Below are 23,819 nucleotides of genomic sequence, written 5' to 3' on the forward strand. Positions count from 1 at the left end.
TGGCTGTAGGAGACAGGAAAGATTTAACAGTTGCTTCTGTAGTTTGCTCGTTACCGGGGGAGTTCTTGCTGCTTGTTTTTTTTTGTGTGTTAATCTGTATAGAGGAACTTCCTCCGTTAAGTTAACCACGTCGGTGCATGTCAGTGCCGATCGTCAAGTCGAAAAGAATCGCTTTTCAGGCAAAAAGTAAAATTTAGAGAAAACAGAACGTGGTGCTGTAAATGATACACCTATGTTACAGAATATTAATTTTACCCCTATTGCCCGATGTTCTCAAGAAGTACTGTTTACATCTTTCAGTTCACTACAACCACAAACTCGGCCAGAAATAAAATGCACAGATTTAATTAATTTGTCTTTTAGTGGTTATTGCTGTAGCATGGCATGCAGTTTTTGTTAAAATTCACTCTGTCACTCATTTTATATAGAAGGTCCAAGAAAGCGAAAACTGAGGCACCTTTCTTTTAATTAGGGTTTCTGTCAGTCCCTCTCATTTGGGACATTTGAGATTTCTAATTCCTCCCACTGTGTCGTGTTATACAAGCCGCTGTTCACCAGATGTATGGTCAGTATTAAACAGTATATGCTGATGAAGCAACTTCTCATTTAGCTCTGCTTTCTGTGAGTCAGATGGTTCGTTCACTCTTTGGTTCACTGCCCTAGCTTCTGTTTTCTGTAATGTGCTTAATAAGGTTTTTTTTTATCAGAGGTCATTTGGTAACTGGGCTTTTTTCTCAAAATACCCACTGCCTTTGGAGTATATTCTTAATCCTGCCATCTCGCCTATTGAAGAGATGTCTTGTTCTTTAGAGGTCACCATGACAGCTGTTTCTGTCTGAAGACAGCATGCAGTGTACACTTCCTGAGAAAGGATTGGCCTGTTGCAGTGGTATTAATTGCCTCTGTTGTTAATTACTGACACGGCTCTATATTTGTTACTGGAGTGCGTCTTGTAGAAAACAAATTGAATTGCACTTTCCACTCCAGTTCTGTGTTAGAAGTAAGGAATATAAGGTCCGTGGTGAGATTGGAGACAAAAGCCTGGGTCTCCTAGGACTGCACTGAAATGCACTCCTGCAATGTTTAACTGAACTCATCTGCAGGGGAGGCTGCTTAAAAGCAGCACTGAGTGAGTGACTTTCCTTTTGCAGAATGGGGGAACGTCCGGTATCATACTACAGGGTTATGTCAGGCCTAGAATTAAACTTGAAATGTTATCATTAACAGCATCTGGGAAAACAGGCAGTTATGAAAAGCAATTGGAGCAAGTGAAAATTGAGAGTACGGGTGTCGTAGACTTAGTTTTCATTGCAGGAAAACTATCGTTCCAGTTAATGGAAGTTGGACTTATTAAATTAGGCTAGGGTAGAAATTGATAGTAAAGATGATCAATTCCAGACGTGAAGGCCTGGTTTTCATCACATTGATCTTAATTATTTAATTGAGCTAATTATTTACGGGAAAAAAAGGTTGATTAAAGTGTTTTTAGGTTGTTGATTCTATCTGCCATTGAAGGAAAAGAACAACCCATAGTGCTCCAATCCTCCAATTCTGGTGTTGCCCATTCTGCCTTGAGAAACTGCATTCTGGTTCTGGTCTTTTGGCTTTGACAGTGTTTCAAATACATGAAGTACAAAGAAACGGATGGATTTTTGAGTGTGCTCAATATAAAATAGCACCCTTTTCTCCATCTATATTAGCTGTTGTCTTTGGATAGTAATAAAGCAAATTATAAAATAGGCTTTTTTTGTTATTTTTGCTGTTTCCTAGCTTCTGTGATATTTTAGGACATTAAACCTCTAGCCATTTTCAGTCTGCTTGGTCTAGTGAGGGTTGTGGTGACATCAAGCATTAAATATAAAATAACACTGAGGTTTTTGCAGTATACTGTATACATACCACATTTCTGAGGTTTTTTTTTTCCAGTATTCCCCAATTTATAACAACCAATGTGGTAAACAGTGTGGATTAATGGTTAGGGCTGGGGATTTATAAATCGAAGTTTGAGGATTCAAATCCCAGATATCGCACTGCTGTTATATCCTTGAGCAAGATAGTGCACTCAGTTTGCTCCATTCTGTATAAATGGTTGGTTATTTAAGTCACAATGAATTACAGCACCGACCAAATAAATTAATAACCAGTTTAACAAGGGCTCTGATTTATTCTGGGTAGCCTTGACCTTTTTCTCATCTTTCAGATTACTACCCTGATCAACCACAAAGACAAACCAAAGAAGTCTGAAAAGACACTGAGAGCCATTCAGAGAGTGGGGCAGGCTGTCAATGTCGCTGTGGGCAGGTTTGTCACCGTTGGGGAGGCCATCGCCATGGAGAACGAGGATCTCAAGGAGGAAATGAATTTTGCCTGCTACGAAGCACGACGAGCAGGTAAAACTATGATGAAATCACTTTATTGGTCAGATACAATTTCAGGTATTAGGAATTTGTCTTTTCCCATACCCCAGCTTGCTCTCCATGAGACACATAGACGGGGAGAGAGGCCTGGGGTCAGAGCGCAGGGTCAGCCATTGTACGGCGTCCCTGGAGCATTCGGGGTTAAGGGCCTTGCTCAGGGGCCCAAAGGCATAGGATTCGTCTGCTGGCCGCAGGATACGAACCGGCAACCTTCCAGTTTATTTTGAAAGAAGACACTGCACACAGATTATTATTGCTGTTGAGTTCTGAATATTTTAACCACCCCCAGAGTTGTTGAGTGCTTGAGATTACTGTTGAGGTCGGTAATCTTCTACCTTAGATCTTTAGACTATCTGTGCCTGTGGTTTGTTTCATTATTTAGACTCTTCATACCCAGTGGTAATCAAGGAGCCATCAAGTTCCTCCCACTAACTGCAGTGTGCCAGAGGTGCACAGTTCCGGTCTTAGAAGGCCAAAAGGTTTTTCTTTCCACCAGAGCGCTTAATTATATAATTTAACTCATTATTTACTTGATTGGGTGAGTTAACGCGTTTCTTTGCACTTAATAGCTGGAGATATTGGAGAGACTTATACAATCTGGCCGGACAGGGGAGGAGATGGACAGCCCTGTTTTATGCCAAAAGGCTGGCCTTCCACCATAAGAGCGTTCAACGTTACCGAGAGTCCTGTGGTTCCCTGAAACACAATACTTCATCCTGTGCTGGTCTTTTGCTTTTTTTTAATGCTGAAAAGAACATATTTTTGCTTCAATTTCAAAATTCCTTTCATTCTCTCTTGGCCCTTCCATTGTTCATTATATTGGTTTGTTCCCTTTTCAGTCATTCTTTTCTCTCATATTGTTGAAGCTCTTTTTTAAACCCACTTGGGCCACTACCCTTCAATTTACGTGCTATTGCAGCAGACCTATTTAGAGTTTCAAACAGAATATCTTCAAACTGTTATTTTCCAGTCTCTACAATCCATATCCATTCTTTCCCAGTTCTGTCTCTGAAGCTCTGTCTCATTCCTTCATAGACTTCTGAAATAGTAAGCCATCATTTCGGACTCAAGTGTTTAAGGATATACTTCAAAGCGTATCATATTAGGGCCAGTTTATTCTTCAGGAGCTTTAGTTTAGTTTTTATTCCAATATTCCTTTTCTTTCTCTCTCTTAGACTTTCTAATATTTATTATTACTTTTCTTCAACTTTAAATATTATCAGTTATTTCTATGCCTATTCATAATTTTGAGTTTTGTGTCCCCTATCTAATTATCCCTTAAAGATACGGTACTGTTTGTTAAATTATCATCCTTTGTTTGACTATAGCTTACCCCATGGAACAGAGTGTAATTGTTACAGCCCAGACACTAGCTTTGATCAAAGGAGTTCTCTTTTCATCTCACTACAAATCTAACTGAGTGTAAAAACAAAAGCATTCTTCCTGCATTATGTAACTCTTAAATAGAAATCTGGAAATTGTCGGACAGGGTGGAGGATACAAACAAAAAACTTTTGTTTTTTAGATTACTTTTAATAGCTTTTAATTATTTTAATTGTAGTTGTTTTAATTAGTTTTAGTCTGCATACGTTTTTTTAGATTTTATTTTTTGTAAAAATAGAAAATTTACATTAAAAAAGGCATGATTCACAGAATATATTCATAAAAATAAAATGTGGTTGACATTGGGAATTTTAGTCATTTAAAGTACAAAGCATTTCCTATTTAACAATGGTTCTGTCTCTTATAAGATCAAAAAGGGATGTCTTTTAGTTTCTATTTGCTAGAAATGCGTTCACTAGAGTTTTTAGTAGTCAAGTGTGCATTGTGTAATATTGAGACGGTTCAGTCCGTTACTGTCCTCTTCCTTTTTGTCATTTTGTTCAAAAACTCTTTTACCTGCCTGTTAGCTATTGTCTAGGAAATATAATGAGAGCTGAGTACTCCAGCACATGTGGTTTTAATTTTGTGGAAATGAACCAGAGGAAGATCTCATTTATCTGCCCATCTTCGGCTATTCAGCCGCAGTGTCAGAATGTCTCGACATGAACCTTTTTAGCTGAAAGGCAGCAGACGTCTTGTACTCACCACACTCTCTCTGTGCCCTTCATAGAGCTAGGGCCCAGGTGATAATATGCACAATGCTTGGCCAGCCTTATTAATATGTCATGATAAACAGGCTTGCAGTTTGTTTTTAACAACAGGTGGTTGATAATGAAGAGGCTGTATATCATCTTACAATAACACAGTGTTTTGTTTTGTTTTTTCTCAAAAATGGGGAGACCATTTTCTCTGCTGTAATGGCCATTTATAAGTAAATTAATCCATCAGCTTTTAAAATTAGGGTACAAATGAGGAAGCTTCATAAGTTATGATTCTTTGGTGGCAAGCCTGCTTCCATAGGAACCTTCTAGAAACATCTGGTTAGGATCCTCAGTTCAATAGCAGGGGAGCTTTTTTCCCCAAACACCCCACTCCTTGTGTAAAAAAGTTACTCCTGAGTCCTCATAAGTTCCAGTTTTGCAATTATATTGTTATTTTGGTGTTGAGCATAAAGTAAACATTTGGGTTCACTTCGTCAGTACCTTTGAAAATTGTGAATGTCTTTCAGACCCCTCATATTCTCCAATCCTCAAGCATGAAGAGGAACTGTTCCTTTAATCTATATTATAATGTGGTTTTATAACCGGGGCTTTGTTTAGTCTTCCCTTTTTCACAGGTTGCAAGAATCAGAGTAATGGGGACCCTGAGTCATACGAGAATTCAGCAGAGTTGCAGTCTATGGTTGTTAAATGTTTGGAATTTCAGCTTTCATTAATCCTAATTATATGCTGAAACCTGCAAGTTTGTGAGCATTTTACCTTTTAGAAAATTTGAAACTGGAATGTAGTTTCTATCCATCCATTTTCTAACCACTTTATCCAATAGAGGTCGTGGGATATAGTTCACGCTGCACCGAAAATACATTAGTGCAGTGCATCATATTGTAATTTTTCATGGAGTGCTTTGTTCTTTAGCATGCTAATTGTATTGAGACACGGGTATTATGAATGACTTATGAATTTTGGTAGGTCTGTGTGGAAAGTCATGTTATTGGATGGTAATGAAAAATTAACCATTTCTCTTTTGCTGTTTTTTAAATAGAAGTTATGCTGGTTGTTCCAAGAATGCAGGATAAAATCCATTAAAGGCATACGCTTTATATAGTAAGATATATCTATATAGGAACAAGTTATAGGCTTATTCCATGCTGAAAAAAAGAAGAAAGAAAACACAACGTTTCGGCCGTGGAGCCTTCTTCAGGTGTGAGCATACATTTACATATTAATTAATTTACATATCTTAAAATTAAATAAAGTACTGGATTTAAAATGTTGTTGTAAGAAAAAATCCAATTCTCCAGTGTAGATCACAGTGTAGCATATGGTGGGGAGCTGCTGGGAGGGTACATCTGTATCCTCAGCTTTATACTGAAGGCAGTGGGCTGGAATCAAACCTAGATTGTCAGGTCTCAAGGCACGCTTGCTGGCTACATCGAGTCTGGTCTCTGTCAGCTGAATGACAGATACGCTGGTGTGTTTTACCCTACTCCTGGCATGGCCTTGCGGCACAAGTTGTCTGAAGTTATTCTTAAGTTGTCTTTGGTTATTGAGGGAGTTCAACTGCCAGTGGGGCTTAATAGGGATTGGATCCAAATGGGATACAGATATAAAAAACAAGACCAGCTGTCAAGTTAGAGATGGAAAAGCAGTCATAACCATTCTGGTGAAGGGCTGACATATTTTAGGATTATGCTTTGTCTGATTTAATGTCATTTCTTAGCTCTTATGTTAACACTTCCACTTACCTTTGGCCAACTTGCATTAGTAAGTAGATAGAAGTTTTTTGCTTAGAATTGGTCAACTTTTTTTTCTATATTTTTTTAAGAAGATGTAGTGTGCTAAAAATGTATTTTTTATTTGATCTGAAAACCCGAAAAATAACCAAAGTTGATAGTAAGCAATGTTTGTCAACCTTATTGTATTCCATCGGTTTTCCGCTGTGTTTACACACTGACTTTACATCTTAACATTTGAATCTGTTTCTCTTCTTAACAAGGAGAATTACAGTACAGGCAATTTAAATTTGCCCCATACTGTACACTGCTAACTCTTAAACTATGAAATAACCATCATATTGGGGGAAACAATATTTGCATTGTGTGTGGGAATTAATAGTATAAATTATATTTTTAATTATGTGCTGCTTTTTAACCCAATGTTCAGGGTTAACTTTGAGGCCTCTCTTGTGGTCAAATGGTAGAACTGCAGCTAGTAATTAATACTAGCCTGAAAGACGGTCATAGCTGTAAACACCAAAACAGAGAAATGTTATAGCTACAGTCAATGATTCTAGCAGAGCAAAATACCCAATATGCCAATATACACAGTACATCTTAAACTCTTCTGTGTTTTTAAGGCATACAGTAGAATGGTTGATTTTTTTCCGAGGAGAGCACACTGGATTTTACGGTCTACAGTTAAAACAGGCAATACTTGGATTGAGTCACTGAAATGCAAACTTGGTAAACAACATATAGGGACCTTCAGCAGAATTTACTGCCTACATCTGCCTACAGCAGAATTTACTTTCCTCCCCCATTCTTTCCTTTAAGATACTATTTTTATTCAATATTCATGGCATTACAACGAACAGGTGAAATGGATTGAATTAAGAAAAACTCCTATATAGTCTTAGGTTTTCCAACGTTTGTAAGTTACAACTTATGAATACAGAACAGAGACTAGAAAGGCAGTACATATTGGGTGCTCCAGAGCTACTACTGCTGACTTTACTTAAATTGCTTACCTTATATTTTGTACTAAGGCTAAACTTTATATCTTGCAAAAGTAACTTGCCATTTTTTTGTGAATGTAATATTGTGAAAGCACAACGTATTTTCATCAAAAATGCTAATTTCATATCTTTTTTTTCCAATTAGTTTGGTTGCTCCAAGATGTTGAGTTAGGGCTGTATAAATCTGTCTATCTGTTTTCTAACCACTTCATCCAATTCGGGGTCACAGGCAGGACATGAATCACACAGACATGCACTATTCAAAGCAGGGCCATTTCCCCAGAAGCCTGTTAATCTGGCTGTTGACTGTGGGAGGAAATCCAAATGAACACGAGGAGAACATTCATACACCACACAGATGATGATGATAATTCCAATCCCTTATACTTATATAGCGTTTTCTGGACACTCCACTCAAAGCTTTTTACAGGTAATGGGGACTCCCCTCCACCACCACCAATGTATAGCGCCCACTTGGATGATGCAATGGCAGCCATAGTGTGCCAGAACACTCACCACACATCAGTTATTAGTGGGGAGGAGAACAGAGTGATGAAGCCAATTCATAGATGGGGATTATTAGGAGGCCATGATTGGTAAGGGTCAATGGGAAATTTTTGGCCAGGACACCGGGGTTACACCCCTACTCTTTTCCAGAAACATCTTGGGATTTTTAATAACCACAGAGAGTCAGGACCTCGGTTTTACATCTAATCAGAAGGACAGTGCCTTTTTACAATATAGTGTCCCTGTCACTATACTGGGGAATCAGGACCCACACAGACCACAAGGTGAGCACCTCCTACTGGGCCCATTAACACCAGATAGCACCTCAAGTCCAGAATTGAACATTGTCAGTTACCAATGAGAAATGGAAAAGTCTACCCAAGTAACTTGTTTTATTTCTTGCAACAGTATATTTTTCTTCTACATTAAGAGTAAAGTAGCAGTAGAGGAGTATATTGCCGTATGTACACGTTCTTGTTCGTGCCATGCACAGTACAGCAGACAACACAGTACGGCCGACAACACCACACAATGTGGACAGTACATTACAAAATGGTAAATAATAAATATGTTCAGAGTAGCCTAAGACAGAGATTGTGAAGTTAAAGATGTAAAAACCTCCAGTCTGGTCAAGTTGGAAGTTAACCTCCAGTGTAGGAAAAATGGGTCCAGAATATAGAGAAAATTTAAATGCCCTTTTTTATGGTGCGTTCTAAATTTAATATGCAGTTGCCCAACTCTTCTTAAAGTTCCACTAACTATTCCCCTGTGTTGTATCTTTTCAGAGGAAGAATGAAGTGCAGTTTGACAGTCCCATTGTCAGTTGCAAGGGATTTAAGGTTCATATCCTCTGAGATAATCAAAGTATCTTATAAAAAATGTCTGGGAGACATAAAGGGTGTTGGTACAGTATTGTCAGAATGAGATTACTAAATCCAATCACAGAGCTTCAAAGATGCAATAACAGATACTGTGGACCTGTGTAGTGAAGAGCCCAGCTGAGTTTTGACAATGCCTCCCTCCAAAATGAGCTGCCTGGCCTACTGTAACTACATGACTCCAAAGGAAACAAACCTCATTTATCTGATAGATTCTCATATGCAGCGGAACATGCTTGGGCTCAAAAATGAATTCCTATGGCTGGCACAGCTTTGAAATTGGATCTTCGTTTATTGAGTCCAGGTTACGCGATCACTAAAGGAATAATAAACAGCAACATTTGTTGTTGTTACAAGTGACAGAAGTCCTTCTTGGAAACCCTGTGAAGTAGCCTCCTGAGTGTTGCAGTAGTAATAGGGCGTCCTCATCAAGGCAAATGCTGTCAGCCCTGCAGACCCATTGTCAGTTTCCCTTTCTGTTACCATTCAATAACAAACTAAACAAATGACTTTATTTTTTTACTTTTGAAACTTCCTGGAGATTTTCCAGGTAAATTATATATCCTAAAATGTAATGCCGCAGACGCTTAACAAGCATCTTTTAAAGAAAAATTAAATTATTCTAAAGTTGAATATAGAAGTGAAAATAATAACTTCAGCCAAAACAAAACCCAGTGCCCATTGCGTGGTATAGTTTACATACACTGTTTTGCCAAACAGCAAATAAAACCGTGTTTATTTTTGTTTTCTTTGGGTGTGTCCACATGTGGACGAGTTTTTGAGGTTTTCTTTTCGAGTTTCTCATTCATTACTTTAGACATGCTATGTTTTTATTTTTTCCCCCACACTTTTTGTGTCTTTAAATTGACTTTGGTGTCATGTGTGTCCCGTGATGACATTGTCCAGGGTGTGTCTCTCCATCCACCCTATGATTCTGAGATATGTCACATAATGGTTGAATAGGTGGATCCTTTCCGGAATGTGGTTTGATTTACTGTCAGCATTTTCCAGGTTAGAAAAGAATTAAGAAGTGTTTTGTGTATACAGCCTTGCTCGTTTTTGCGGTATGCTGTGTGTATTTTCTTACGCTTATTTAACAGCTTCATTGTGAGCTCTTCATTGATGTTTTATTAGTGAGCAGCTGAGTAAACAGAAGATGCTGCAAAAACAGTGTATGTATGCACCCCACATACAGAGTGTTTTCTGTATCCTAAATATCTTCCAGAATGTGAAAGTAGTATCTGTGACTTCATTAAAAATAAAGACCTGCAACTCCGTGAGGTGAATTGTGAGAATGTAGGGAAGATGGTCCAGACAATTGTCAGTATGTCATTTTTGCTGTGAGTAGTCATGGCAGGCCTTCTGCTATAGTAACAGCTTGTCTTTGATAAGCACAGGAATATTGAAAATGGCTTATGTAATAAGTTTTAGCAGAACATTATACCTGATCATTGATGTATTCAAAGTCTTTCACAAGCAAGGATCAAACACTGAAATTACATGTGTAAGATGGTTTAATGCTGAATTATCACCCTTTTTGTGTCTGTTGTAAAATTTGCTAAATAAACATTCCCTATAAAATGTTACATTTCTTCATTCATAGGTGTCTTTCTCATGCCAAAGTGATTTTGTAATCAGTCCAAATCTGTTAATGGTGCTGAATGCTTATATAAAAAGGAATTTTCTTTGAAAACCTCTTTTTCATTAAATGAGCCAACTGGAAGCAGATGTGTAAGTATACAAGATTTTAATAAGGGCAGCGCCTTTGAGAGTGACTAATATATAACGGCTCAATTAATCAATCTGTTTTCTGCTAGAGAGAGGATATTCCCGTTTGTGTACTATCTTGAAGTGCTTTTCATTGAATCCCGATACAAGAGAGCACAGAAAACATACAGTGGAGGAGGTGTATCATTTACAACCAAACCTTGTATGAATTTTATAACAAATTGATTACTGCTACCAAGGGACTGAATTAAAAGTGGTTAAAATATCAAGCGTTTTCTACAGACCTATACAATTGCAAAATAGGCTAAGAAACATACCTATACAACATCCATCCATTTTCTGTCCGCTTATCCAGGACATCGGGTTGCTCAGAAGCCAGAGCCTAACCTGGCAAGCAACGGGCACAAGGCAGGATACACCCTGGACAGGATGCCAGTCCAGCACAGGGCACCCACAGACGCGTACATGCACACACTCACAAAAGTATTCCCAGAGGCTAATTAACCAACCAGTATATGTTTAGACTGTAGGAGTAAACTGGGGCACCCAGAAGAAATCCACACAAACTCAGGGAGAACATGTAAACCACACTGACATCACACTGGGAATTGAACCCAGGGTCCCATTTTATTGTTATTATTGGGATTTTAGCATTCTCTCCAGGCCTTCTTTCTCTATAGCAGGGTTTCCCAACCTTTTTTGTCAGCTGAACCCTTCAACCTAAATTATTTGCCTCAGGTATCCTTTTGAGATTTTAACTAAATCAAATTCTATCCACTAATTCTGTCATTGGTTTTTTCATATAAAGTCACGGTAAAGTGTTACATTTTATTGTCATAATGTAATATATTTTACTTTAAAAAATATTTCGATATTTTAAAATTGAATTTTAATTTGACATTTTCCATCACAATTTCACGAACCCCCTGCAGTACTGTCATGAACCCCTGCTCTAAACCATCACGATGAGCTGGTCGTTTAATCTTTTTTTATTTCTTCTACATGTTAGCTCTTCAGATGATACTGTACGGCTCATCCTGCCACTCTTGCCGAAACAGAAACTTTAACACGCCTTTTGAAAGACTGTGCAGTGACCCCATCGTTACACTTTACACTTTTTTTTTTGCTGTTTCATTTTACTATATGAAGAATTAAATTACAGGGTCCTGCTGAAAGATTGATTCAGTTTTACTCTGAACATACGTGTCACATAAATGAGGTACTGAAATGTAAAAGTGGAGCCTAGATATTTATTTTCTCCATGAGGAAAGTTGAGATTTTTCAGAAAGCACCCACTTGTTGGTCATTGCCTTTAGTTTGATTTTAGAACCTAATTTCACTTGACAATTATTGGCTGTGGTCTGTGTCCTCAAGACATTATGCTCTTCATTGGCGTTCTTTTTGTCATTTCTGCTTACATTTAAGAGTGCACTTTCTATTGTGTGTGTTTCCACAGGGCAGTTGAAATTTAGCAAAGGTGATGTCATCTTTTTGTTTGCCATTTTAAATGCTAAATTTGACATTTTACAGCACAAGTGTTACAGCAAGTATCTATTTATCTGTCTTTTATCTGTCTATCCATCCACATACATCCTTTCATTTTCTCATCTGTTCTTTACAAACATTGAAGACGGAGGCATGCATGAGGGAATATTCTGCTGTTCTTTAATTCTTGTTAAAATTATTAACTTATTCTTGAATTTTATCCATAGGGGCCATTTTGATACTGTATTTGTAAAAATTGACAAATTTTTCCCTTCTTGACCCTTATCTGTGTCCCTTATGCTATTGTAAAAGCAGTAAAACCATTACTATTTAAGAAAAGCCTATAAGAAAAACCTTTTGCTGAGCTTGTTAAAGCACTAGAAAAGTATAACTCAGTTTTAAGTCATAAGCGTTTGTAGTTCTCAGCAAAGTTTTCTTATTCCAAAGTCTTGAAACATGAGCATTATTTACACAGCTGCTTTTACCATGATATACTGTAGATGTTTAAAGAAGGAGTCCTCATAATTAGGACTGGTTGAACAAAGTCACTGATAAATCATTTCAACAGCACGTTTTTCCAGTGAGACTAGAAACACAATAATCGTGATTATCCTGATAATCTGGACATTGGAAGACTTGACTCTATCCTTTGTAATAGAAGAGTGTAATCGCTAAAAACATCTCTCCTATTTTATTAAATAAACTTTAGGGAAGTTAGTTTCCTTTCCTTGGTGAGCATCTGTTTAGAGAGGTAGTCCAAAGTAGGATCTATTTTATTAGGACACAGGTCCTTTCTTCAAGGTGTCATCTTCAGGTTATAAAGGTGATTCTGGGCTATGTTTAAAGAAAGCAGGGCTCTGATGCTCACAGACCTATATATATATAAGTGAAACGGTTGTGTTGTTTATCAAATAAGTTTGTGTCTAATTATTATGCTGCTGTGCTGCTGATTAAAAGAACACAAGTCCTGTGTAACGCTCTGTAATAGAGATGAAATGATCATCCTTTATAATTTGCTTGCCTAGCATATTGGTGTCAGAACCAGATTTTATATTGATTTAATCATCTCTTTATATTTTACAAATTTTATCACTCCCCCACTTTGTAACAATATGTTCACTGTAATTTAATAGAAGATGTGGTTGATTAATCTGCTGATCTGTGTCATTTTGAGACACCAGAGTGAAATGAGGCAGATTTGTTCGAATTATTTAATCTGTTCCACTAGATATGACAAATCCTCTATGATATGAATAACAGGCCTGGAATTTCCAGTTGTGTATAACCTCTTTAAGATTTTTTTCAAACCTTCGTTTTGTGTAATAGCAGCCGTTTTATAATTTAAAAGCAAATAGAAACAGGGTGCACAGCATAGCACTGTCTTTTAATTCTCTGTTTTACATTATAATAGTTCCATTGTGAGTCTGAAATCTGAGTTAATATACAGCTCAATGAGAAAATGACATGAAAAAAGTGCTGGAAATGCTCTTTGTAAGCCAAAGCTTTGTATTCAGTTTGGTAGAGCCTATTACTTGGGGTAATCACAATTTGTTTTGTTTCCCCAATAGGATTTCACAGATAAAGCAGTCTTTTAAGGACTCTTTGTAGCTGTTTCTCCTCATTCACTGCACATTTAAAAAAATGCCACAATGTGCTATATGTAATACACCTGTTTTTTTACTTCAGTTTTCCTTAAAGCTTTTCCCTATGTAGAGCAATGTACAGTACTTTTCAGAATCTTTGCTAATTCAAAGCAACAGAGGTCATCACCGATTAAGTCACATAATTCTAATGCTACACTTACTCAGCTCAGAGTCTAGCACTGCCTAAGATTCTGTCAGGACTCTCAGATCTGAAAGCTGTTTTAGAAGGGAGCAAAGTACAGTTGTTATGGCTGCCAGTGATTTTCTGTAACCATTCTTTACTTTTTATTATTCACTGTTGTCTTTGCTTTATTTCCTTCCTTAAACGTTTGGCATTTTGCTTTTCCGAAAGGCATGAGTACTGTTTGCCAATCACTTCTCCCACAGCTGCTCCCAGTGCAGGCTTAGCTTAAGTGCTTTAGGATGTTTGATGACATTAATGGGAGAAATTTTCCTATGTCTATTTTCAGAGTCCTTTCTTCCCTAAGACTTTAGTTCGTAAAATGTTTGGATTGGTAAACTATAATTACAGTATAAAAAGTAGTATTTGTATGCAGTATATTAAACCTGAAATGCTGGAAGATCCCTCATTAGCTCATGATAAAACTCTTAAGAATGATGTATTAAATGTATTAAAAGTGTATGTTCCTTATTCAATGTCCTAACAGTGGTCCTGTCTGCCTATAGGCTTCTCCATTAGAAATTTTTTTTGATTCTTCTCATAGATTTGCTATGGCTTAGGGTTATAATTGTTCTCATGAAGACACATTTATCAAATTATACATGCCCTGACTGTTTTCTAGTTGATATGTGGCTGACATTCCAGTTCCTAGTGGACTGGTCATTCAGAAACAGGTTTAACAGCATACAACTAATTTCAGGTTCCTTCCATTTTTACTTTCCAGAAGCCTTCTTTAACCCAAAATGCACTGTGGTTTTTTAAGAATCTTTCTTTCCAGATATCAGTATTCTTTTGTTAATGTTGATTGACAAACAGACACTGTACATAGGTCTTACAGAAACACTGACACTGTACACCCTAGCACTATAAAGACAGTCAGAAGTTGCGCCGTGTGTGTAGTATATATACTGTATCATATCTACATAATTTTTAAGTCTAGCCATCTTCGACATATATGACTTTATATCACAATAGTGATTTCAAGAGATTATATATAGGGACTACCGTATCTGTACAGGATTACAAGAACTCCCTGTGGTAATGTTTCTCTGTCTGGTGTAACTACTACATTTCCTAAAGAGGTACAGTACCAGCATTTCTAATGCTCTTGTGCTTCCAGGAGACAGCATTGCTCAGCTCACAGATGTTGTCAGCTCCGAGCATCCGGAGTCGGATGGACGGTCGACGATCTTCAGCGACAAAAGCGGAATGGTAAAAGCAGCACGGATGCTGCTCTCCTCTGTGACCAAAGTCCTGGTATTGGCTGACAGAATCGTTATCAAACAGATCGTCACTTCCCGGAACAAGGTGGGTAATGTTCCAAAAGCCTGCAACATGGGTCTGTGAAGCACAAACCACAAACCTTGCTGTCGTCGTTTAGTGTTTTAGTGGTGCCAGGGCACAATTTCACAAGATTTCACAGGCTCCTTCTTGTAGCTTCTTGGCAGCTCCCAGTGATTTTAGTCTGTATCTTGTTTAGGATAAACATCTTTCTCCAACTCTATCTTAGAAAACTATTCTAAAAAATACATACTCTGTACACTCTTGTTACAATTCATAATATCTTTGTAAAAAAACATTTCTGTGTCTTAATGCAAGTACAAGTTTGAAAAAATAGTTGATATATGATATATTTTATATCATAGATACTGAATGAGTTTTAATGGTTACGGGTAAATGTGTTTTTTTATTTTAGAGGTATTAAGAGTGTTGTTTTGCCATTCATAAATACAGTATAAACATTTTTTATCAATTTTTATACTGCTATTCTTTTAATATGAGTTATGGAAAGACAAATAGCAAGCAGTAGTACAGTCAGAAATGTAGTGAAACATGACTGTAGTTTTTAATCTTAATCTGTTGACTCCTATTTACTTTTCACAGTCCAATGTTAAATATATTCGAGAAAAAAAGCTTTTGTAAACCTTTTACGCCTCTGCTTAATATCTCACTTTCAGTATAAAAAGTCATACCAGAGTTCATGTATCAAATGGTAGTTCTCAAAGTAAAAAATAAATTTGTAGTATTTGCCCTTAAGAATCAATCATTATGAACATTTGCCTGAATATTATGTAAAATCTTGTTGTTCGTCCTAGGGACCTGAAATGTGGGTGTTGGATGTTTTTACATTTTTCATTAGAGAGACAAAAGTTAAAGTTGAGGAGGAACATAAGAACATACATAAGAATAAGAGGATACAAAAGAACCATGTTTCCTCATATGAGATATCAGATATGAATGTCACCTTGACTGAGATTTTCCACTCTGTTAGTACATACAGTAGATAGATAATTCATGGCCATCTTCTATTATTGCTGCCAGCCTAAACTGGGCAGTCACACAACTAAAGAAATGGAAGTAATCATAGTAATAATAGTAACTTCATTTGTAATAAATGCTTTTGAAGTATAGGGAGTGATATTTAAATAAACCTTAATGGCTTTGTTTACATCTCAGAAAATGCACCTTCAAATGGATCAGAAAGGCACAGAAACTCTAAAGCATTAATAAACTATGATTGTTATACCTTTTTTGATCTCTTACCTTGTAGTGCACTTGCAGTCCAGTATTATCGCGGTATTTCGTACCGAGCAGAGAATATGCCACAAATTACATCTCAGATAATGGAAGAATGGAGCATATTTCCCCGAAAAAGAAAGCAGCTTTTATCTTTTATTTTTAGGGTTACAAAATATATAAGTCATTTTCAAAGCAGTAAGTAATCAAGTCTCGTTATGGTTGTTTGGTCAGATGAAGAGCAGAGCTGCTTTTATGCCTTTCCTTAATGGTTTGTCTGACTAGAAACTCAATTATTGTACTCTGTTTAAAAATAGTATAAAAGCCAGATGCCTAAAAGTTAAAAACAAAACTATAATAATTTCCTTCATAAAAGCAAAGTCTAACAACTTTTCTTGTGCTGTTATTGCTTAGTACTTTATTTCAGAAAGTAGTGTTTTTAAGCCGACGTCTCTCCTCCATAAACAAAAGTACACTTTTTTTTTACTTAAGCCCAACTGGTAATGTTTACTTTGTGAAGATTTGAGAGAATTGAGGCAGTAGGTTTACTTTGCCATGACCATAAAGGAACGTTTTTTTTCCCTGAATCCATAACTTCTCTGTGAGTGGGAAAGCAAAATCCTTTCTAAATCTCCATAATTTATTTTGTCACTTCAAGACCCACATATCACTTTCAACACATCCCTCGCCAGAAAACAGTGGCCCCAAGATATGAATTCAATTTAAGATCTTAAGCATCAAATTATTTACTTTTCCTTGACCCCCTCGTAGGTGCTATCATAATATTTCCCTACTCCTGAGTATGTTGTCCATGAACCTTTTAACCCACATATTTGAGTGTCTGGTAGTGCTTTGGGTTTCTTCTTCCTTCTCCAGTGTTTCATACAAAAATATGCCGTGCTTACTCCTGGTGCTCGTGTGAATAACTCTGGTTGTAGTCTTTCGCAGCAGTAGCAATGAATCTACCTGGGTGGGTTTGCAGAAGCTAGGAGATAGGCTTTTCTAGATACACTAGATCTGATTTTAAAAAAAACACCTGTTTAGCTGGTCACAGTGAAATCGCCCACTGTGTTATTGCAGATTTGTTGGCTGCTCTAGGGGATCTCCAGGAGTTAGGCTGCTGACCACTGCTTTAGATATTTAGTTGGAACTTCCTGTTGCCTGCATTGATAATTCTGGAAGGAGGATGATGGAGGTTTGCTTTATAGTCACCCCAATCAGAATCGCCAACCGTTCAACTGAGTGCTCTAGCCTATGCAATGAGCTGCACAGCAAAATTGAAGACTTGCGCTCACATTCCTGTTTCCCTCAATTTCCCTTCGGGATCAATAAAGTCTTATCTATCTATCTCTGACCTGCCTGCTTGTCAGAACCATTCGTTATTTGACAATTTGCGAACACCACAGCACCTGACAGTGCCTGACAGGAGAGTGAGCACTGATTGAGAGTTCACAGAGGGTATCACTAATTACTGCAAGTGTTCAGGCACCTCAAAGCACCCAGGAGTTCCCGTTAAGTCAGATAATGGAGGGAAAAACCTGGCTGACCCAGTTCCACCAGACCTCTCTGTGTTCTCCTGATTGCCTTACGATGCTTGGGAAATACTAGGTCACAATTTACTGATGAACCCAGAACAGAACATTGCAGCTCTAGCTCTTGGCCTGCATAAAGAGTGAAATCTTTAATCGGTTGAGCTGCCCGATTTGACAAAAAACAACCTTGAAAGATTCGTTATTGACAAAACAGTAAAGAGAATATAATAATAATAATAATAATTCCTTATACTTATATAGTACTTTTCTGGACACTCCACTCAAAGCGCTTTACAGGTAATGGGGACTCCCCTCCACCACCACCAATGTGCAGCCCCACCTGGATGATGCAACGGCAGCCATAGTGCGCCAGAAAGCTCACCACACATCAGCTATCAGTGGGGAGGAGAGCAGAGTAATGAAGCCAATTCATAGATGGGGATTATTAGGAAGCCATGATTGGTAAAGGCCAATGGGCCAGGACACCGGGGTTACACCCCTACCCTGGGATTTTTAATGACCACAGAGAGTCAGGACCTCGGTTTTACGTCTCATCTGAAGGACGGCACCTGTTTACGGTATAGTGTCCCCGTCAGTACAGGGGCATTAGGACCCACACAGACCGCAGGGTGAGCTACCCCTGCTGGCCTCACTAACACCTCTTCCAGCATCAACCTTAGTTTTTCCCAGGAGGTCTCCCATCCAGGTACTGACCAGGCTCACACCTGCTGAGCTTCAGTGGGTTGCCGGTTGTGAGTTGCAGACTGATATGGCTGCTGGCCATATAAATGTTAGAGCTTTAGAGCTTTAGTATAAATTGTCATTGACGCCGCTGAATGTTAATTTTGAATTTTTTCTCACATTTAACCTTCAGATCTATAAAAAGAAATCATTTGTCGTGTCCCAGGGCAAAGTGATTTGGTGGGTGTGATGTAAAGAACAAAAGCCAGACCGAATTGACACGGTCTCCAAGTTAATCAAACTGCACTGAAAAGTCCCCATCATACCAGCACCCCGGCGTTGCTCATGTAAATATGAAGTCAGTTGTACGTATTGTTTTGCTACTGTTTCTTCTATACTAAACCAGAACACACCTGGGCTGGAAGCTTGAGTAACTGAATCTTTGGATGGCTTCATTTGACTTACTGTGATGTACAGGATATCAATCTCACTTGAGGTCATGGTCTCCAGCTAATCATCCATTTTCAGCAACCCCCTCATCCTTGGAATATTGCAGTGAGCCAGAGCCCGATTTGGCTGTTGAAAGGTATAACATGGGAACACACCCTGAATGGATCTCCAGCCCACTACTGGGCCCATATGCACTACTTCCACACACAAGTTAGGAGCAATGAGACACCGTTACTTTGAAGTGTGGGGAAAAAATGGGATCTGAGCGAAAGAGATATGGGGAGGACATTCAGTATTGAACCCAGGACCCAAGAGCTGTGAGGCAACAGTATCAACCCACTCATGACATCCATGGTAATCATACAGTACAATGTATAATAATAACAATTTTTCACAACACAAGTTTATGCCAATAAGAAGTGTTTAATAGAGTCATACATTTGAAAAACTGCAGAAATAGTACTTTAATCCTAGTGAAGGAAAGTGTTGATAAGCTATAGCTTTTACATGCAAAGCTAAAGATTAGAAGAAGAAGAGATTTTAAATGAGATGTGGCTGTCTAGTACATAGTTGCTAGTAGTTCACAAATGTTCTACTAACAGACAGTTTTGTATTGATGTAGTTTTCTCATGGTATTATGTTTGCTTTATGGTCCTGTGTGCATATTGATTCATGTGACAGGAAAGGCACAAGTTTGAGTTTTGGCCACACAAGATTGATTCACTGAAAGCAGGCAAAGGAAAAAAGCTAATACAATTTGGCTTAAGAAGGTTTCTCCCTGCCTTTCTGTGAACTGATACTGAAGGTTTTTGTTTTGCGATGATTGCAGCCAGCATCAAAATTATGAACCCCGATTGAAGCCTTCACAAACATTTTCTTTCAAATGTTTTATCACTCCCTGCCCGCTCTGCAGAAATATTACAGGAATAAAGCTAAATGAATAGATGAATGATAGTGAATAGATGGGGAATTGTAATATGATACAAAATAATTAGATGAATGATAAGAAATTAAGACAACCAAGAGAATGGTGAAGTTTATGAATGGTATAACTAGATGAAATAGAAGTGTAATCAAACATTTCATTTCCATTCCCCCTTTTGGATCTGATATAATTTATGTAATTCTGTCAATAAGTTAAAATTCAGTAGCAGAATGCCTGAGAAAGTACTCAAGAGGAAAACTTTATTAATTAACCAAGTTCTTACATGGAGACAAATGGGTTGCTGAGCCACAATCAGAGCACAGCTGAACCTTTTATTTTCTTCCAGATGGTTTGATGCCATAAAAAGGGTGTGAATTACAAAACCCATCTTTGCTGGTGAACCTTTACTGAAGCACTCCTGTACAGAATGAATAAGAGTTTCACTCAAGTGTCCCCTGATTTCTGGTGGCTGATTATAGAAGACAATGAAACAAGAAGTCCTTAGAAACAGTGAGATGGGTGACCCAGGGAGCACTTATCTTCTTTGTGCTGTCAGGAGACACGTACTGTATTTGAATTTCTGCAGCTGGGGTGAAGTGATTCAGCTGGCAAGCGTGTGAATCCCAGCTTGTGTTATCTTCTGTTGAGAAGGAAAACAGGAGAGCTTGATAAAGACGAAAAGTCCATTTGTCTGCGCTGTCCTCTATTTCACTCATTTTCTTTAAAATTTGGGTCGGAAGTCAGCAGCAGAGAAAAGGATTGATGACAAATTGTTGTTCTGTTCTCGGCTTTTTCTAAGAGTTGTGTGTTCCTTAATACAAAAAAAGCATCTACTGCATAAGAATTAAACGAGTCATAAAACCTGAGCTCAGAGGAAGTGAAGATTCGGTCTTTATACCACCACTTGTACCTACATTTTGGACTATTTCATGTTTTTATTGGGATCAGGAATGAAGACAGCATGTTAGAGTACTCTTAACGCTTTTCTGGAGGATCAACATCTTAAAATTAAAGAAATCTGAGAAACATAAAATTCAAAATATAAAAAGTAATGCACATTTACTGTATATCTGAACTAGCTATGGTTGTTTTCGTTTTTTAACAATAAAAGAGAAATCTGAAGTACTCTTATTAACTTAAGCCAATTTCATGTTGTGCCAATTGTGTCCTTTGATTTAAGTTTTAGTGTCGGTGAGTTTGTATTTAACCAGGTCTTAACTGTTGCCATTTGAAAACTTATTTTACACGTTGGCTCGGCAAAGTAAGGTCAGGAGTGCAGATGCAAAAATTTGGCTAAGAGATGGCATGCCTGAGGACAAGGGCTGAAAAATAAGATAGCATTTCATAATCTGTCACTGATGCTGTATGGTACATATTGTCAAAACTTACACTGATACACTTGCATTGCATGTCAAATAGCGTTTTGCCAAGTTGAAGTCAGTTTTCAGTCTTTTGCCAGTATTACCTGATTCAGGACTGTCTTGGCCGCTTAGTGATGTTGATGTGAAATTATTTTTCTATTAATCTTGCAGGTTCTCACAACCTTGGAGCAGTTGGAGAAGGTGGGCAGCTTCCAGGAGTTTGTGCAGATCTTCAGTCAGTTTGGGAACGAGATGGTGGAATTTGCTCATCTAACTGGAGACAGACAGAATGTATGTACCTCTGCCTTACCACCTGCCCTTATAAATACAGCTATTTATAAAACAAATACACAGATGTTCATGCATTCATCAAAGATATCTCTTTTAATTAATGTCTTCTAGCAAGTGAGGGTTTTGTTGGTATATTATTTAGCCAGGGGGTCTGTAAAATGAGTGGCAGTCTTATTAGATCAAACGAGAATGTGTGGGTTAGATAAAATGCTATCTGCATTGGGACAGAATTTAGTCTAGAGATGTTCTCAGTACCACACAACTCAGGGTATTGAAGAGCTAGAGTGACCTCCCAGCTTGCTGTCCATAAAGTAATATTCATAAGTCCACTGGTCCTTCTTTTTAGATTACTTGTTCTAGTTGTGTTTTACCCCTTGGTTCAAGATATTCCAACACCATCCATTAGGCAAAAGTCTCTTGGAACACACAGAGCATTCAGTCACTGGGACAGTACAGCAGTGTGATATTTCTGGGCCTTGTTGATTGGTTCAGTTTGCAGAATTCACAAGAATACATGAAAGCATTTTATTTTATAATTGATTGCATTGACTATAAGAGTTCATGCATTTTTAAATGTTCGTGTAATTGTTTCATTAATATTTGAACATCTGATTTCACACAGTAGTTTCTGCCGGACAGGTTTAAAAGCAAACTGTATTTTAGTTGTAAATGTAAACAAAGCAGTACATTTCTTAATGCAGTTGAATTATGATCAGACCATAATTAGGTCCTACAACAGCAAAAGTGCAAAAGCACTGTCTGTTCATGTTCTCAAAACAGAAAATAAGAGATAATTGTTCTTTCCTTGAAACCCAAGGCACAGTGCTTGGGGAAGGGTCTGTCATCAGTTTTGTCTTGGTGAAACACCTCTTGGGCTGATCTTATTGGTAGAAAAGAAAAAATAAAGGGATAAGGGATAAAAGAGATAACACATTTATTTTGATATATTCTTCAGTTACTATTAAGCAATTTTTCAGTAATTATGAGGCTCTGTGGAGACTACACTAATATATTTCAGTGTAAGTACTGTTTTTATGACAGGTGTAATACAGTGCTGTTGTTTCCATAGTGACCTTAGGGATTATAACACAACCTGAAACAATATTCAGCAAAAGCTGCCCTTTCAACAGTGCTGGACCTTAAGACGTGGGAAAGTAAAACGTGGAAAAAGCTGTAGATCATTTTAGGAAGTACTTATATCCCAGTTCCTTGAATTTCCACACAAAGAAAGCTTTAATTCTCCAGTACTGATGAATATATAGTGAAGTGCTTATATCTGGTGATTTTCTTTTAATGAGTGTCCGGTTGCTGTCGTGTCATGTAAGATGATAGGTGCATTTCCACTTGTCTTCATCAGGATCTGAAAGACGAGAAGAAGAAGTCAAGGATGGCAGCAGCAAGGGCAGTCCTGGAAAAATGCACCATGATGCTTCTCACTGCTTCTAAGGTAGTGTTTCTGGAGTATTGCTGAAGGATAAGATAAGATCACTTTATTGGCCATATAAATGTTCTTGTATTAGGAATTTGTCATTTTCGCATACCCCAACTTGCTCTCCATGAGACACACAGACAGGGAGAGAAGCTTGGGGTTAGAGCGCAGGGTCAGCCATTTATACGGCACCCCTGGAGCAGCTGGGGTTAAGGGCCTTGCTCAGGGGCCCAACGGAGTAGGATTCCTCTGCCATCCGTGGGATTCGAACTGGCAACCTTCCAGCTACAGCCGCAGATACTTAGCCAGAGAGCCACCAGACCAGATAGGAACATATGAGTGGTTAGAAGTGTGATGAGACTGTTTGGCCTCCCTGATGCATTTGTTTACCTGTAGTTGATTAATCTAAGGATCTCATCCAGCCATTTCCTGAATGAAGCCCAGGATATCTGGTTCAGCGTCATAGCTTGGTAGCTTGTTCCAAGCATCCATTAAAAAGGGTGTCTACTGTTTTCAACGAACTTCCCTGTAATTTCCTCTTGTGACCTCTGGTTTCTGATTTACGGATTCTGAAGAGATCTGATTTAATGCTTTTGTGGATTGTGAGGATGGTGGCAATGTGGAGTAGTGGTTAGGGCTCTGGAGTCCTAAGTCCTGAGAATTGATTGATGTTGTACTGCTGCTAAGTACTGCTGTTGTATGCTTCAGCAAGGTAGTTCACTGAACTGTCTTCAGGCAAATGTCCAGCTGTATAAATGGATACAAATGTTAGTTGCTTTGGATTCGAGTACTAGCCGAATTGATCAATAATAAGTACAAAACTGTGAGCACACTGTACTTTTAGGAAATCACTTGACTTGAGTTACCTCAAGTATGGCCAGTGAGCTATTGAAGTAAAACCTGGACTTCCATTCTCATTATATATTTCTCTTTGAACTTGTATGAATGAGCTTTGCAA

At 38.0% G+C, this 23,819-nt stretch overlaps 1 protein-coding gene across 2 annotated transcripts in view; it reads left to right on the forward strand.

Moving 5' to 3' along the window:
• The window catches only part of ctnnal1 (catenin (cadherin-associated protein), alpha-like 1), a 101,052-nt gene that overhangs the window by 55,963 nt on the left and 21,270 nt on the right, over window positions 1-23,819 (forward strand). For both annotated transcript variants that reach the window (XM_088601721.1, XM_088601722.1), the window contains exons 2-5: window positions 2,201-2,390; window positions 14,796-14,983; window positions 21,313-21,432; window positions 22,790-22,879. In XM_088601721.1, the coding sequence (XP_088457847.1) occupies window positions 2,201-2,390; window positions 14,796-14,983; window positions 21,313-21,432; window positions 22,790-22,879 (588 nt within the window). The remainder of the gene's footprint in view (window positions 1-2,200; window positions 2,391-14,795; window positions 14,984-21,312; window positions 21,433-22,789; window positions 22,880-23,819) is intronic.

This window comes from Lepisosteus platostomus, chromosome 12 (assembly GCF_059453375.1).
Source record: "Lepisosteus platostomus isolate fLepPlt1 chromosome 12, fLepPlt1.hap1, whole genome shotgun sequence".
Taxonomy (NCBI): Eukaryota; Metazoa; Chordata; class Actinopteri; order Semionotiformes; family Lepisosteidae; genus Lepisosteus; species Lepisosteus platostomus.